Source organism: Periophthalmus magnuspinnatus, chromosome 18 (assembly GCF_009829125.3).
Source record: "Periophthalmus magnuspinnatus isolate fPerMag1 chromosome 18, fPerMag1.2.pri, whole genome shotgun sequence".
NCBI classification, from domain to species: Eukaryota; Metazoa; Chordata; class Actinopteri; order Gobiiformes; family Gobiidae; genus Periophthalmus; species Periophthalmus magnuspinnatus.
The window spans coordinates 8,721,958-8,737,484 of NC_047143.1; the positions used below are offsets into that span (position 1 = coordinate 8,721,958).

General features: G+C 38.9%; 2 protein-coding genes across 9 annotated transcripts in view; one reads left to right on the top strand and one right to left on the bottom strand.

Moving 5' to 3' along the window:
• Positions 1 to 10,257, bottom strand: part of chd3 (chromodomain helicase DNA binding protein 3) — a 41,162-nt gene extending 30,905 nt beyond the window's left edge. For 3 of the 7 annotated variants that reach the window (XM_055228807.1, XM_055228808.1, XM_055228806.1), the window contains exons 1-12: positions 9,503 to 10,257; positions 7,088 to 7,220; positions 6,806 to 6,995; positions 6,321 to 6,448; positions 5,146 to 5,384; positions 4,702 to 4,835; positions 3,953 to 4,103; positions 3,683 to 3,870; positions 2,242 to 2,511; positions 1,552 to 1,755; positions 606 to 829; positions 117 to 248 (exon numbers count right to left, since the gene is read on the bottom strand). In XM_055228807.1, the coding sequence (XP_055084782.1) occupies positions 117 to 248; positions 606 to 829; positions 1,552 to 1,755; positions 2,242 to 2,511; positions 3,683 to 3,870; positions 3,953 to 4,103; positions 4,702 to 4,835; positions 5,146 to 5,384; positions 6,321 to 6,448; positions 6,806 to 6,995; positions 7,088 to 7,220; positions 9,503 to 9,671 (2,162 nt within the window). In that variant the 5' untranslated portion in view covers positions 9,672 to 10,257. Of the gene's footprint in view, positions 1 to 116; positions 249 to 605; positions 830 to 1,551; positions 1,756 to 2,241; positions 2,512 to 3,682; positions 3,871 to 3,952; positions 4,104 to 4,701; positions 4,836 to 5,145; positions 5,385 to 6,320; positions 6,449 to 6,805; positions 7,001 to 7,087; positions 7,223 to 9,502 lie in introns of those variants that run through there. The other 4 variants (XM_055228810.1, XM_055228809.1, XM_055228812.1 and 1 more) reach the window with 4 other exon arrangements.
• Positions 10,258 to 13,589: 3,332 nt separating this feature from the next.
• Positions 13,590 to 15,527, top strand: naa38 (N-alpha-acetyltransferase 38, NatC auxiliary subunit). 2 transcript variants are annotated; one of them, XM_033983709.2, is made up of 3 exons: positions 13,590 to 13,679; positions 14,129 to 14,300; positions 14,465 to 15,527. In XM_033983709.2, exons 1-3 carry the CDS (start codon positions 13,641 to 13,643, stop codon positions 14,587 to 14,589), a joined length of 336 nt encoding a protein of 111 aa, XP_033839600.1. In that variant the 5' UTR covers positions 13,590 to 13,640; the 3' UTR covers positions 14,590 to 15,527. The 2 variants fall into 2 exon arrangements, with proteins under 2 accessions (XP_033839600.1, XP_033839601.1); XM_033983710.2 differs by having other exon boundaries at positions 14,132 to 14,300; positions 14,465 to 15,519.

Sequence of the window (15,527 nt, forward strand, 5' to 3'; positions counted from 1 at the left end):
TACAAGGAAAAACAAACTGGGACTAAACTTTATGTAACCAAAAAGCACTTAATACACACTGTAGAGCTGGTAAAGTCATGTGAAAAAGATGCACTTTTTTGTGTAGTAAAATCTACCTATGTCTCCAGTAGGCAGCTTTGTAAATTTCAAAGTCAGGGATATCCATGTCATCTCTCTCCCAGGTGCATTGGTCATACGTCAGGTCTCTCCATTTCACCAGGTAGTGGTACATGCCCTTCTTATCCACACTGGAAGATACATAAAACAAGTTCAAATGAAGGAAAGCACACAAAGGCTCAGTGGGTTGATTGGGTTTTCTTTGTGGCCAGTCCCAGATTCTGGAACAAACTGCTCCCTGGTATATGCACTATCACAGACTTCAGCATTTTTAAATCCAAGCTCAAAACCTATTTATTCAGCCTTTTAACACTCAGCAATGCAGTGACACTTAGCACAGTTTGTTTTGTTAATTAACTGTTTAAAGCTTAGCATGTTTTGACACTGTGTTGATTTATTGGAAAGCCTTTTGGCCACCTTGAATGTTGTAAAGGGCTCTATAAATAAAGAGTGATTGATAAACATGTAAAGTAACAAAAGTGTATTACCTGTGGTTTATGATGCGATGTATGATCATCCATTCTGGCTTGATGCCATATTTGTAGTATTTATCTTCCAACATAGCATACTGAGGATCTTTGGCCCTTCTTTTCTCACTCTTAACTACACCATTCTCATCCTCATTCCCTGACCCATAATCCAGACTGGGTGGCTCGTCCATGTCTGTCTTCCTCTGGTAATTTCGGTACATCACTGAGTGGAAAATCTCCAGCTGGAGAAATATATCAAATAGAAGTTAGGCAAATAAAGTCAAAAGCATACAGGTAGCTTCAGAAAGTTACAACTAAATTCACTGTGACAAACATGGAGTATTTTGATTGATTTTAATTGAAAGATGGATAGATCACAATCTAAACTTTGGTCAATCTCGATGATTTGGGAAGCACATTTTAATCAACAGGTCTAATAGCCAAACCTGTGGCAGTAAGAACACATACTACTGAAGAGTTACCGCTCACTTGTTTAGGTGAAAGCTCTGAGTCAGGGCCACAGCACGTCTCTTTATGTCTCCTCATGTGTCACGTGTTTTGACTTAAATCTGACACCCTGTTCTTTATACCTAAAGTCCACATGTCTATGGTTTCAATAAGATGGAAGAAAATGTAATTGAAAAACAAGACTGATCAATATGGGGAAAAGATTGGGGTTTTTTTGCCAATCTTATTCAGCCCTATGTGGGAGAATGGGTGACGTAGTAAGGAGGGTTCAAATAGGGTCTGTGAGAGATCTCTAAATGACTGAAACATGCATAGATGGCATCTAAAATATCATGCATATTTTTGATGAGGGAACAACGTTATAACATCCTAAAAATAAACGATCAATTTTGCATAATAACCCCTCTATATAGCGCATTGATAATGTAGTAATAATCAATTTGTTTGACAGCCCCTGAGCATTGTGCAGGCTTGCCGTACAGCTGGACATTCTCACCTGCAGTTCTGTGATCCATGTGCAGTGCCAGTAGGACTGACCAGCCAACTTCACAAAGAACTCCCTCTCAGCTCTGCCTTTCATGGGGGGCGGAAGGGGGGCATCTGGGGGGGCATCAGGAGCAGGAGGCACTGGGATGGACGGAGGCGGTTCACCCCACCGCCAATGGAGAATTTTCTGAACACGACCTTTGATAGGTGGACACTAAGAAGACAATAATAATAGTGGAATAAATATTTTCTTGTGGAACATTTCATCATAGAACTGCATAAAGTATATTTCTTTAAACATAAAAAAAACAAAACATTTTTGAGTAGAGAATTTAGTTTTAGCAAATAAAAATAGGAACTGCATAAAATATGCATATGTCTTATAAAATAAAACCAAAGCAGAGTGAAATACTATAAAAGTCAAACTAAGATTAAGACAGCTTAGTCATATAGAAGTCCATTTTTATTGCATATATGAAGGATTCTTGTTCTTAAACCCCAGCCTGAAAACAGACAACCAAATGATATCTGTTTCCATCATAAATCCATTAGAAGACCATAAATTCTACATTTGGAAGCTCTAAGTATCACTAAATAAGCCCCAGTGAAGCAGTAGAACAATTAAACTAGGGGAGAAAGTACAGTGAGTCCTGAATAAGACATAAACAGTAATGAAATTAAAGGAAGAGGAGCAGCTTACAGTGCATCTGGGACATAGCCACTCCCCGTTGGGGATCTCTGGCAGCGGTGGGTTGAGGCAGTGAATGTGGTAAGAGGAGGTGCAAGTGTCACAGCATAACAGTTCGCCGCCGTCTTTACAAACTCGGCAGAACTCCATGTGGTCGTCCTCCTCTTCCTCGTTGCCGGTCACCATGCCAACGCTCACCTCCGAAATCACTCGGTCCTCGCTGTCCTCCTCAAAATCCTCAAAGTCATCATCTTTAGCCTCCCATTGGATTCCCTCTTTTTCCTGGCAAAGGGAAACATATATGTTAGGATAAGCATAGTAGGTAGGCCTGAGGGAGAAAAGACAACAATGAGAGCCAATTAAAGATTTTGTTTTATATTAAAAGGAGGTGTTGTTTTTCTGTAGGGTAGTCAGATGGTTTGGATAACATGTAAAAAGACAGGAGAGTTAATAAATAGGTAGAAGCATGCTGAAGTTAAAAAGCTTCTGGGCAGGATGCCTAGAAGAATATCAAAGATTAGGAAGTCATAAACTTGGTGGATGTGAGAGGATGAAGATCACAAGCATAGATTGAGACAGATTATTCACTGTGCTGCAAAGAAAATAGTTAATTATAAATGTATTTATTTTTTCATTAGTTTACAAACTTATTTAAACAGTCCAGATTGTAGCTAAACATTGGCAGCTCTGAAGGGACACACTGCTGTCTGTACACAATGATGAAAATAGGTCAGAGAATGAGATCATCTTACAATAACAAGGTTATTTTATTTATAACTACAATTCATAGACAACTTTTATGGAATTGTAAAAATAATAAAAAATAAAATATGGAATTAGTTCATTCAAGCAAGATATATATTATAATTGAAGAACAACATTACACACAATAGTGTAAAAAAATATAAACAAAGTATCTACATTAATGTAATTTATTCAGTTCAGTTCTGTCCAGTAGCTTGATATTCAACAAGTAAAAGAAATCTACCAAAATGAATCACACATGTACCACTATATGGTATCTATAGAAAGAATAATTGTCATCTACTGTCACACGACAAAGAGTTAAATCAATGAAATGCAAAAACCTCTATATTTTTTCATATATTTGCACATGATATAGAAGGTATCATGGTATTGATACTTTGCAGCTGATGTCATCACTATTCCCTGGGGGGTTGATGCTAACTGTAGGCACTGCTCTGTCTCAAGATCTGTTACTCAAGTTAGACTTTAATTTAAAATTTCTTTTAACACAATTAAAACCATTTAAAACAATTTTCTATTTTTTTCAGAGTTTTAGACTATTTAAAAACCTGTCTGACTGTTTTCTCTAATGTGTGCATTGTGTCAATATGGTAACTGCTGAGCTTTCAGCCACAGACATACATGAAGAACACCCCCAGTGTGATGCCATTGCAAATTATCAATAGGTGTTTCTGATTTTACTTACACAGTGTGGACAGCTCCATTTGCCCTCAGGGGCCTTGTCAAGCTCGGGCTCCAAGCAGACAAGATGATAGGCCCTGGGACAAGTGTCACAAAGGATGATCTCTCCACCTTGCTGACACACCTCGCAGTAGTCCTGGTGGTCCGTCTCATAGCCATCTGCCTCCTCATCACCGAGAACAGGAAGCAGGTCTGTGTGTAGATAGCTTGTATTAATAGATCATTTTACTTTGTCGTAGCTGATAATATACAATTGTGCATATGCATAAATGACCTGTGGATTTATGCTTACTAGTCTTCTTCTTCTTCTTTGCAGGCCGTCCACGCTTGTTCTTTTTGATTCGTCCAGAGCTGTCAGATCGAACGGAGGAGCTGTGAACACTGGAGTCCTCCTGCTCAGACTCATCCTCCTCCATATCATCACTCTGAAGGGAACACATTGAAGAGTTTAAAGCTGAGCTATTATGCAAAATCAACTTTTTAACACTGTCTTCTTCAGCCTTTTGAAGTTGTATTTAGAGTGATCCATGCATGTTTGAGTAATCTTCATACTCCTGTATTAAAGATGCCATTTTGCCAATCAACTCCCATTTTCACCACCACCGGTATACATTGCTCTGTACTTACTTCGTTCTCCAATTTTATTTTCTTAATCAGTGATACACATAGGATTTAGACAGTGTAATCATTTTGGTACATATGAAAACAAATCTGTGACTCGCTAGCATGGTCTGCAGCTATCCATGGGAGGTGCCCACAACTGTGTGACTCTTTGTTGTGATGAGGTTTATGGTAATGGTGGCTCCCATTGGGCACCACAGCTTTATAACGCAAAGGTCAGTGAGTTTGTTTCACTTATTAAGTTCTTTTAGATCAAAATTGCAATTTAAAATGTCCAAATTATAACAAAATTATCCTTGTGTGTCATACATTATAACTATATAGCAGACAAAAGCACAATATATCTTCTTTAAGAGACATGATTTCAACAAACCTGTTCAATTATGTGTTTGTGCTACTCACAGAGCAACTCCTTTTCGTCTTGGCTCCTATAGGTGATAGCTTGATACGAATCGGTGCCATCTTTTTAGCCTTAGCGAGAGCTTTTTTCTTATCTGGGACACGTGGACTTTTGCTGCGCTTCTTATAGCCTGGCCCTGGAGAATATAACATAAGGGAACACATGGAATAAATGAGATATGTTTTGTATACTGCTAGAAATAAGGTTAGATGAATATTGTGTAAAATGATCTACATCTTTAATCTATCTTTAAATAAATACTTTGTCTACAAATGCTGTTTTCTGTATAAATAATTGTTTTTAAACATGTAGTCTATTAAGTGCAGTTTAAGTTTAAGATACTTAACAATACATAATAGTTTTGAGAGCTTTTGCCATGCCCCCTTTTTAGTCGACTATCTGATTCACAGGACATGCATTTAGTGGACAGTGAATTAGCCATATACCTTTGCCATCTTTGGTCTTGGCTTTGCGGATGGGCGGAGGCTGTGGAGGGGGTTCTGGAGAAGCAGTGGCTGCAGAGACCTGCTCAGCAACAGCAATGGCGGCAGCGGCTGCAGCGGCTGCAACAGCAGCAGCATTCCCTTTGAATGGATTGTTTGAGCTAAACTCCCTCCATTTGGCCCCCAGGATGGTCATCATCTTTGACATGGGGATCTTCGGATTCTTCTTTGCAATCATTGGCCTAAACATCACAAAAACATATATTAAAAGGAGATGCAGATGGACTGACTGATTTAATATTAGGGCTGCAAAATAAGTTGCAAAAATATCGATTTTGGAATATTGGCTGACATAATAATTGATATTGCAAGAAAATAACAACAACAAACCCCATTTTACAGAAATGAACTGTTTTTTGAAAGTCTTTTGAAAGATTTTTGTAAAAAGATTTCAATCATGAACTTCCTTCCTTGGGCTGGTCTTGGAAGTTTTTAGTTTGAAACAGTTTGACTAGTAAATGAAGGCATGCAGGCTTGTTTTAATTTGATTGAATTTATTGTATCAAAAAGTAGGGTACATTAAAATATTGCCATTATATTATTATTGCAATATGAAATGTATTATTTTATTATAATGATCAAATATTGCATCTTTTTCTCATAATGTACAGCCCTACTTTATGTGGCTGATTAAAATTCAAAATAGGTAGAAATAAGTTAAGATGCTCTGTTAGATATTCAACTTGTGCAAAAGAGCATAGCACAAAAGCAGAATGTATGTACAAGCCTCAAGCTGTTTTACCACAAATGTAATATTATATGGAAGGATCATGGTACATAAGAACCTCTTTGTATCACAGTAAGAAGAGAGAATGTATACTGTGCAAAATACAGGTCAATGGAAGTGAGCAAAAGTTATTAATAATCTGTGTTTTACAAACATGTAACATTCACTGAAAAAGTAGATATTAGTTCACACTTTCAATCTGTCTGAGACTTGGTCAAATACAATATTTTCAATTGTAATAAAAGAATTTCAATAGAAATTAGAATGGTGAAAATTATGAAACTGCTAATAAAGTTGTATGACGCAATTGCTATATATGACAGAAAAATCACATATACGTGTTTACTTTTAAATTGATGAGCCCTACTTTCAAACAATATGACAGAATTACCGCATGAACTGGCTGAAGGCTTTGTAATTGGTGAGTTCTCTGTAGTCCTCCTCTGTGAAGGTATGGTCAACATCCTCCAGACCCCACTCTTTTGCCAGTTGGGCTGAGGTTTTCTGCTCAATGGGTTGCTTAAGGACAAACAAAACATGAAACATGAATAATAATATAATAACAGTCAACGGTCCTGCCACTTTGAAGTCCACTTTCATTCCAAAAGTCAAATTTCCATCAGTTTTTGCCATAGACTTGAAAAATATTCAAATATTAGCTGGTGGTAACTAGTATTCATAACACATTTGTTTTAAGTCCAAAAAAACATATTTAAAAATCAAGATTCTGCAAAATGTTTTAATAACTTTGCAGTTTATTAAGTTTCAGAAACAGACTTTAAATAAAATTATAGGACTTGTGGTTGTTACTTAGCACAGAGCTGATTAGCTCTGAGAAAGCTTTCAAACTATACATACTAATAGCAAAACATATACCTTTGTAGTCTCCTCTTGACTACTGTCCCGGTCTCCATCATCTTTTTTCTTCTTTTTTGTTTTCTTTTCTTTACGTTCTTTATGTTTCTTCCTTTTCTTTTTCTCCCCGGATCCATAGTCACTGGCTATACTGTCCGAATTGTTCCCAAAGTCCCTGTCTCTTTCTCTGTCTGAGTCTCGTTCTATATCACTGTCCTAGAAAAACACAATAAAGGCTCAATTCTTAATATAGTTCAATCTAAAATTACACATAAAATATCCAAATAAGGAACACAAACAAACGTACAATCTTTTTTTCGCTTTTTTGTTTTTACTGGTTTGCCATCTTTTTCTTTCTTCTTGATGTCTTTCTTTTTTTTTGGGCGGCCTTTTTTCTTTGTGGGAATCTCTCTGTCTGATAAGTCACACTCATCACCTGAAAGGAAGAGGGCAGAGAGTTAAGGAAACAGCACTCTGCACTCTCAATAAAACTCTGACCTTTGACCTTATCTTGTTGCAATGACACTTGTTAAATTAGATACAGTTTGTCGGATAAGTGCATCCAACAGTGCATGACATTTCAATAGACTTATGAGGAAAATGTTCAATGTTTAGATCAAAAATATATACTCCTTTTTATAAGTAGCCTACACAAATTATTCAAATTGTTTTAAGAATATGACAAAGGTATCACTACCAGCATAGCCTACAGCTTAACTTTTTGCAGAATGTCTTTAAATTTATATATCTTCATGAAGATATGTCGATGACACTACCAGGCCAAGTTACAGGTCAGTGCTGTGGATAGATAATGTTCAGTGCTCAGTCACAGTGAGTAGTCTATATGTATGTTTTTCAGGGTATTTTTGAGCAATAACAAGCATGCAAGATGTTTAATGCCATACTGTGGAACATTCCAGGGAAAGTTCTCCACCAAAAAAGTTACACCTTTAAAGACATTTAAATACCAGACTCCTCGATTTATCACTGCATTTCTAACACCAAATATTGAAAATAGTGAATGTCTGAATGAGCAAAGGAGCAGCTAACCACATTCCGTTGGTGCAATATCATAACCGCAGGGAAGGCAATTAAACTTGCAACCTGACCTGAGTAAAAAGGCTACATACACATGAGGTACGAAAGATACTAGTGCCGTCTCAGCTTCAGAGAAATGCAGCAAAGCAAAAAGCAGAACCCAAATACGGGCAGAAGCCCGCTGTTCGCTCAGCCGGTTCGTTACAAGCTGCATTTTGTCGGTTTTATTGTTTGCCTGTCTTTGTCGGTGCGCGCTCCCACCACCAGCACCGACTGACTCCCCTCCCCTCCCTCACCCCATTAAACAGGCAGCCCCGCTTCCTCCCGCCTCTCCGTGCAGCGTGCTGCCGCTATACACAGGCCGGGGGCGGCCGCAGCGCGCACGCGGGAGTCGGTGATGCAGAGGCCGCTCGTGCCGTGATGTGATGAACTGGAACGACTTCCTCTCTCATCTCTCGCTTTAATTCCCACAACGGGACAGCAACCACTGATGTGGCCGCTGCGAGGGGTCGCGAGAGGGTGAAGGCCCTCAACGGGAAGCCCGGCACTAATACTAAATGTGTCTTGCATGGCGGCTTGTCTCTGGCCAATTAACTTAAGTTTAAAACAAGCAATGATTGCTTGCAATCGCACTTTGCACGCACAACTATCAATCCAATAGTATGGCTGTTTATTTTAGTTTCACGGGGCACTTTCACTGTAACTTCTAAAGCCAGAAACTTCTAGAACATCACATGTATTCAATCAATCATCTGCTGCAGGTCAATATGGCACCACACAAGGAACTGGACCTCGCAGCAAGCAATGACAAGTTAAAAAAATACAGTTTAACATGTTTTGGCGTGTGCTACTTCAGCTGGAGTGCTCAACTGCAACAAACGAGAACAGACTCTTAACCTACAGAAAAGAAAGCATGCAACAACATTGCCCCATATTGAGCCATCAAAGAGGTACAGAGACGAGGGGGAAGGCTACATGTCTCACGCCATGATTTCACACTAGTCACCGGCTTTATGTGTGCACAGCTAAACTAGACATCATCTCCATGAAGGAGTGGCCTATACAGCCCGGGGCAGTGGGAGTCCATATTGGTGCCAGTCTTTCATGCCGAGAGCATTTTACCCTTCAGGGCGACCTTATTACCCCGCACACGGGCTCATTTACATAGATGACATGCATGTCTGAGAACTGCCAAGGGCTAGAGACAATAAAGGAACTAGGAGGAACCTACAGCGGTACAGAGAGTTAGTTTGAACTTTGTAAAAATGAGCTGCAAGGTATGAGGAAGTCATTTGAAGAACTTGGATATAAAAACACAGAAACACATGTGTCTAATATTAGTCATCTGACAAATTGCAAGTGGTTTGTCATGCATGCACCCTTTTTGCAAGCTCCGACTCGCGAGTATCACTGCCGGAGAGCCTATGAATGATGCGTTATTGGGGACAAACTTCGTGCATCTTTTGGAAACATTCTTGCACAATATGCAAAGGGATTTCTGATTTCCCTGCACCAGCTCCGGTCCTGCTTGGGTCTACTCGTCACATCGCACAGGAGCGCTCACACACGGACACAAATTTAAGCTTTGCCGCTACTTTTAGCAGAGGATTTTAGCGGAATGGGCAGTGTTTTTATTTGTTGTGCGCGCCCCCGGCTGCTCGGCCAGCTTTCGTACTGTACCTGGCGCGCCAGTGGCGGTTGTTGCAGTTTCCCGAAGCGCTGCCGGTGAGTTTATGTCGCTAGTGTTTTCGTCTAGTTCTCCCTCGTCGTCTTCTTCATCAAAATCCCCTCCCTCGGAATTAACCACCATGCCCTCTTCTTCCTCACAGGAGCGGAGAGGAGATGACATTATATTCCTGTCATTGGCGCCGTCCTTGTATTCAAAAAGCGAATTCTTGTCCGATTATATGATATTTATTTAATATTCAAATCGGCACAGAAAAAAGTGGGGGGCGTTTTGGAATATTTTACACTAGGCAGAGCAACAAAGATGGCCGCCCTCTTATATTTATTTTTTAACAACCCCCCCAATAAGAAAAAATCCCCTTACATAAAAAATGGCTGACTATATTATTTCAGAACGTACCCCCTCCTCCTTTCTCTATCTCTCCCCGTCTCTCTTTCTCACTCTGCGCGCCCCCTCCCTCCATAAAAACGTACACATTGTTACAAGAAAAAAGGGGTGTGTGGCTGCATGTAAGTTATATTGTTAGTTGTTTGTTTCTCTTCCCGTCTGCCCCCTCCCTCTCTGGATGGCTCCCCCCTCAAAGTCCAGATCAGTCACGAACCCGGCCGCCGACTTGCGTCGCCTGATGTCACTGTCACTTGCAAGATCACAACACGCAACACCTCTCGCTTTCTGCATTGCACAAATCTATCAAATATGGCCACCGTACAGTCTCCGGAGCCCCCACCGCTGTAAAAAGAATTATTTTGGAGCAGCGGGGTTGTGTGCGAGTGCTGGGGAGGGAATGAGCGTGAGGGGGGTTGGGAAAATCTGCCGCAGCCATGCCCAGACTTACATCAGATTGTATTGCTTAAAAATTAACTACTTGTGGTGGGGAAGAAAACAAGACAGGGTATACAAACTGCTATTCGCCCTTTCAAACCTGAATATTAACCAACTCATGGTGCACAATCCATCCCCCAAATGCAGGTGTAAAAATCCAGTCAGTGATATAGTGAGCACTTACTGTATTAGGAGGCTCTCCAAAGCAGCAGCCTGTGTAAACTGGCAGTAAGGCCATGGGAATCCCTAGACCCCAGCCAGCCCTGGGTGGCTGCACAGGGCACTCTTGTTTTGACAAAAGGGATTGCAATTTGCATGTCACATTTCACATCCAAACATCACTGCATCATCAGGGTCAAACACAATGGAGCAACTGTAGGCTATATATATATATATATATATATATATATATATATATATATATATATATATATATATATATATATATATATATATATATATATATATATATATATATATATATATATATATATATATATATATATATATATATATATATATATATATATATATATATATATAATTTTTTTATATTTTTTTTTGCTCTGAGAGTCTAAGCTAAGTACAAGGTTTTCACAGGCCCATTCAATGTATCACTGCAAAAGGTATAAACCTGCACCAAACATGGAAGCTGACTTGGACACTGTAGCATACATCATGGTGTTGTTCATTATGTTAATTAAAAACACCTAATATTTGAAAGACCCATGTGAAATCAATGTTGTATGGGTTTGATTATTCTGCTGTTACAGTATATTAGACTACATATTTATAACTAATGAAAGAGAATTGCTGATTACTTTTGGAACTGATGTAAGGCCAAATATGGTGATAAAGTTTCCTATACTCTTGAGAATGTTGAATCCTTTGGAGCTCTTGGTGGTCACTGGTTTGCCCTCAATAACTACACCTCATCATGTAAACAAGCTTTTCTGTGACAGCCATGGCCCATGTCCATGTGTTCTGCTCAGTTGCAACAGGTGTCGGCATCCCTGCTGCCACAACAGAGAGGAGAGGAATTTGTTAGTGCCTGATCCAATGGCCACATCTGCCAAGACCCTCACACAGGCATAGAAGATGCTGTGTATGTGAGGCTGGAGACCCCTGCTAAGCCTCTGGCCACAGAGGAGACGATGCCTGCCAAAGGCTGACTAGACAGCAGCAGAAATACCCCCGGTGTCAGTGAGGCTCGGTACATGACTGTGCTCAAGTATCTTACTATGTCTGTGCAAAAAATGAAGCTGTGTTCTTCTCATAAGCCGCAGGCCCTGACACAGTGCTCCAGTGAGAAGCAGTGACTCCCCTCTCTCTCCCAGCACCCCGTGTCCGTTTGGCAGGGAGACATGCCAAGGATGAGAGGGAAAAGCGCCTCCCCTGGGTGCTGCACACTCGCTAACCCAGATTTTATTCAGTGTGACACAGAGGAAGACACTGCTCCTGTACACCATTCAGAGATGAGCTGTCTGAACTGAGGTAACCTAGAGAGAAAAGGATAAAGTCACAGTATAGGCCAGGTCTCTGCACTGGCTTCCTGTGGCTCAGAGAATAGACTTTAAAGCAACTCTGCTTGCATCTCTCCATGGCCTAGCACCAAAGTACATCTCCGACATGTTAGTGCCATATGAACCATCTCGGACTCTGAGAACTTCAGGGACCAGCCTCCCGCTGGTGCCCAGAATCAGGACTAAACGTTTCAGTTTTATGCAGCTAAAACCTGGAACAATCTTCCTGAAGACGTGAGACAAGATTTGCTTTGACAATGTTTAAATCCAGGCTTAAAATAGTTCTGTTTAGCTGTGCATATGACAGAAAGGTTTTTATTCTGCACTTTTCTCCTTTAATGTTAATTTTATGATGATTATTTGATTTGATTTGTTGTATTGTGATTTTAATGTCTTTCTTATTCAGCAAAGTACTTTGAATTACCTTGTGTACAAATTGTGCTATACAAATAAACTTGCCTTGCCTTGCCAATGAAGAGACCACAGGGAGATCATATAATATTATTTACACAGGCATCACTGGGATAATTTTTCTGAGGTATAAAAATGCAACAAAAATTATTTATTTCCAATCTAGAGCAGTAGGCTATAAGAAAATGAAGCTTTGTGACACCACCCACTTCCTCCCTATAAATGTATTGCTTTGGTTTTATTAGCTTTTAATATTAGTTGGTAATACTCATTTCTGCACAAATCCAGCAATGAAACAGCCAAACAGAAAATAATCATGTGAAGGCCATTGTTATAGTCTGAATTATGCTGATATGTGATTCATACATTCAGGAATAAATGACCACAACTGGGCAATTATTTGAGTAATATTTTAAATAAATTTTACTTTTCAGAGTAATTTTCTAGCAGCATACTTTTACTTCAGCTTGAGTAATATTTTTATTGAAGTAATAGTACTCTTTCTTGAGTAAATATTTGGGTTACTCTTCCCCCTGTGAGTCACCAAAACGTGACAAAAGCTTTATGTTGACAATATTAAACGATTTGAACAATTATGTTTCTTGCACCTCTCCTTCAAATATGATTTCGTTTTTCCTCATTTTTGTGTCTAGTCTTTGAAAGATATCACATTTTGTGCATTAATTAATAACGTACTTCCAATTACATAGATCAGATGTTCACGTCCAAGTAGTTAACTCTAAATTTCTTCGACTACATTTTCTTTGTACATCTACGTTAGTGATGAGGTAAAGCAACTCTTACTTGAGTAAGAGAATTTTAGGGTACTTTACCTACCTAGGCAAATGAACATTATACATGATCAGTTTGATAACTTACTCTGGCAAACAATTTCGTTGGTAGATTTTTACTCAACTTAAATTCTACTCCATAGTTAAACCTATTTGTGTCGTCCTGTCGTTGATGAAGATAAAAAGATATAGGTTTTTGAGATTATTATATTTTTAAGTCACAGCTCATAGCTAAATAGTCTTTATTTTCTTTGGTTGGTTTTATCATATAATATACAATTAAACAGAATCACTAAAAAGAATATTTCAATTAGCATGTGATACTGAACTTCAGACCCCCTGAAGCAATAAATTAGCCTATAATTAAATGTACAAATACTAACCAAATAATTTCATAGCACATAATTACATAAAATATAAACATATATATGTATATATGAATTTTTTTTCTATTCTTAATACATCGATTATTGTTTTTCTTATGATTAGCTAAATGAGCTAAATTATGTGTACAACATCCGGTTTCTACGGTCCGTCTGAGAAATGCTTCCGTGAACCAAATCAAGCGAAGGAGAAGGACAGGAATGGCAGCAATGTTTGAAGAAAATGGTCCTTCGACACACGTAAGCCACTGCTTATTTGTGAAATGAAATTCATTATAACATTGATAACTTACTAGGGATTTGTTACTCAATACTCTAATAAATAAAATGTTTGAAATAAGTGTTGTATTTACGTTAGCAAGTAGCTAAACAAGTAGCTAACGAGCTATAGAATGTTTCTCATGTTTTACTTTACAATGATTGAAATGTGAATGCTCCATATGAAACCTACCTTATTATATATAACATCCTGTAATGCATAAATCATGTAAATTAGTTAAGCGAGATTACCAGAAAAATATCTTATTTTACTTTGTTGCAACTTAGTACAGCACACTAAGTAGATGTGTCATACGCATGCATATTAGCCTACATAGTACATATGTCGCTTTATATTTTGGATTATATCTGAGATTGATTTAATAAAAAAAAAAATAGATGTGTCACTGTATATCTTTTCTCTGGTCCAGCAGCCAGTAGTGTCCTCGCCGTCCCAGGCCAGACAGAAATTAGAAGGACTTCTCAATAAGAATATGAGGATCCGCATGACAGATGGCCGGACTTTGGTTGGGCTTTTCCTTTGCACAGATAGAGACTGTAATGTCATTCTTGGATCAGCACAGGAATTCCTTAAATCTACAGGCAAGTCTGCTCCAAACCCCACATACATCCTACAGTAGTATTGGTCGGTTGCATGTTAAAGTTAATGTTCACTTGCAAATGAAATACCTGTAATGTAGTTTCCAATTGCACCTGTCTTCATTATATTATATATTAAAATCAGTTATTTGTTTTTCTCTTCTTAGACACATTTTCCCAAGGTGAACCCAGAGTCCTAGGACTGGCTATGATTCCAGGGCACCATGTTGTTTCTATAGAAGTGGAGGCAGACAGTCTTGAGGACACACAAGGCTTTGGAGTCAATCACTGACATATCTTTCCCCGTTTGGATAACATTAGGCTTGTTGAAAATGAGCACGGTGGCCTTCTTCATCTGCCTTCATGGACTGCCAAGCCAAAAGGCATGATGGGAAATGCAGTGCTGTCAGCATGTGAATCTGACAGCGGACTGACCTCCGATTGGGCCTGATGTATTTTGGTCAGAAACATGCCTTGCGATTAGGGAGCACTCATCCCCCCTCTTTCTTAATCCGATCTTTCTGCTTTTATATAATCATAAATATGTAAAATGACACAGATACAAGATTAATATATGATGTTGATGAGCTAAAAAGTCATTTTTCCCACAGACCAGGCCTAAGCACATATATTTTATTGTACTCTACTACTGTACTCTTTACTCTGATGATGTGATGTCAGTCTGTGTGTGTCTGTCCTTCCACCATGACTCTGCCTGTTCTGAGGCCACCTCGCTGGTCTTGTAGATTGTTTAAGCTGATTTCAGCCTTTTCCACCTGCCCTCAGCTTCAGCCGCCTGCTCTTGGTGTAAATCCAGGCGTAGATTGCAGACACCTAGTCTGGGCAGCAGTCTACTGTGGCTGACAGACACCAGACAAGACAATCAGACTTGGTTTAATTTTTCATAAATCATGCCAATTTTTAATTTTCAACAGTTGATACATATTGTGTATGTTTTTCCAGTATACTGAAAATAAAATCTGTATCAGTGGTGTAACATTCAAAAGGGAGTGGCACCATTGAAGAAGTTTTTGAAAACATTTTATTTAATTTACTTGAGCTTACCAGCCCAGTTATATGTGGCATATTGAATTTAGTATCCACCCAACAGTAAAAACAATGTCATTGATTTAAATATTTATCACAGGGATCACGTAGTCGAGCAGTTTATACTGGTTTTAAAGCGTTTCAACAGATTCTACAATGTAGAGCTGAGAAAAAAAACGTACA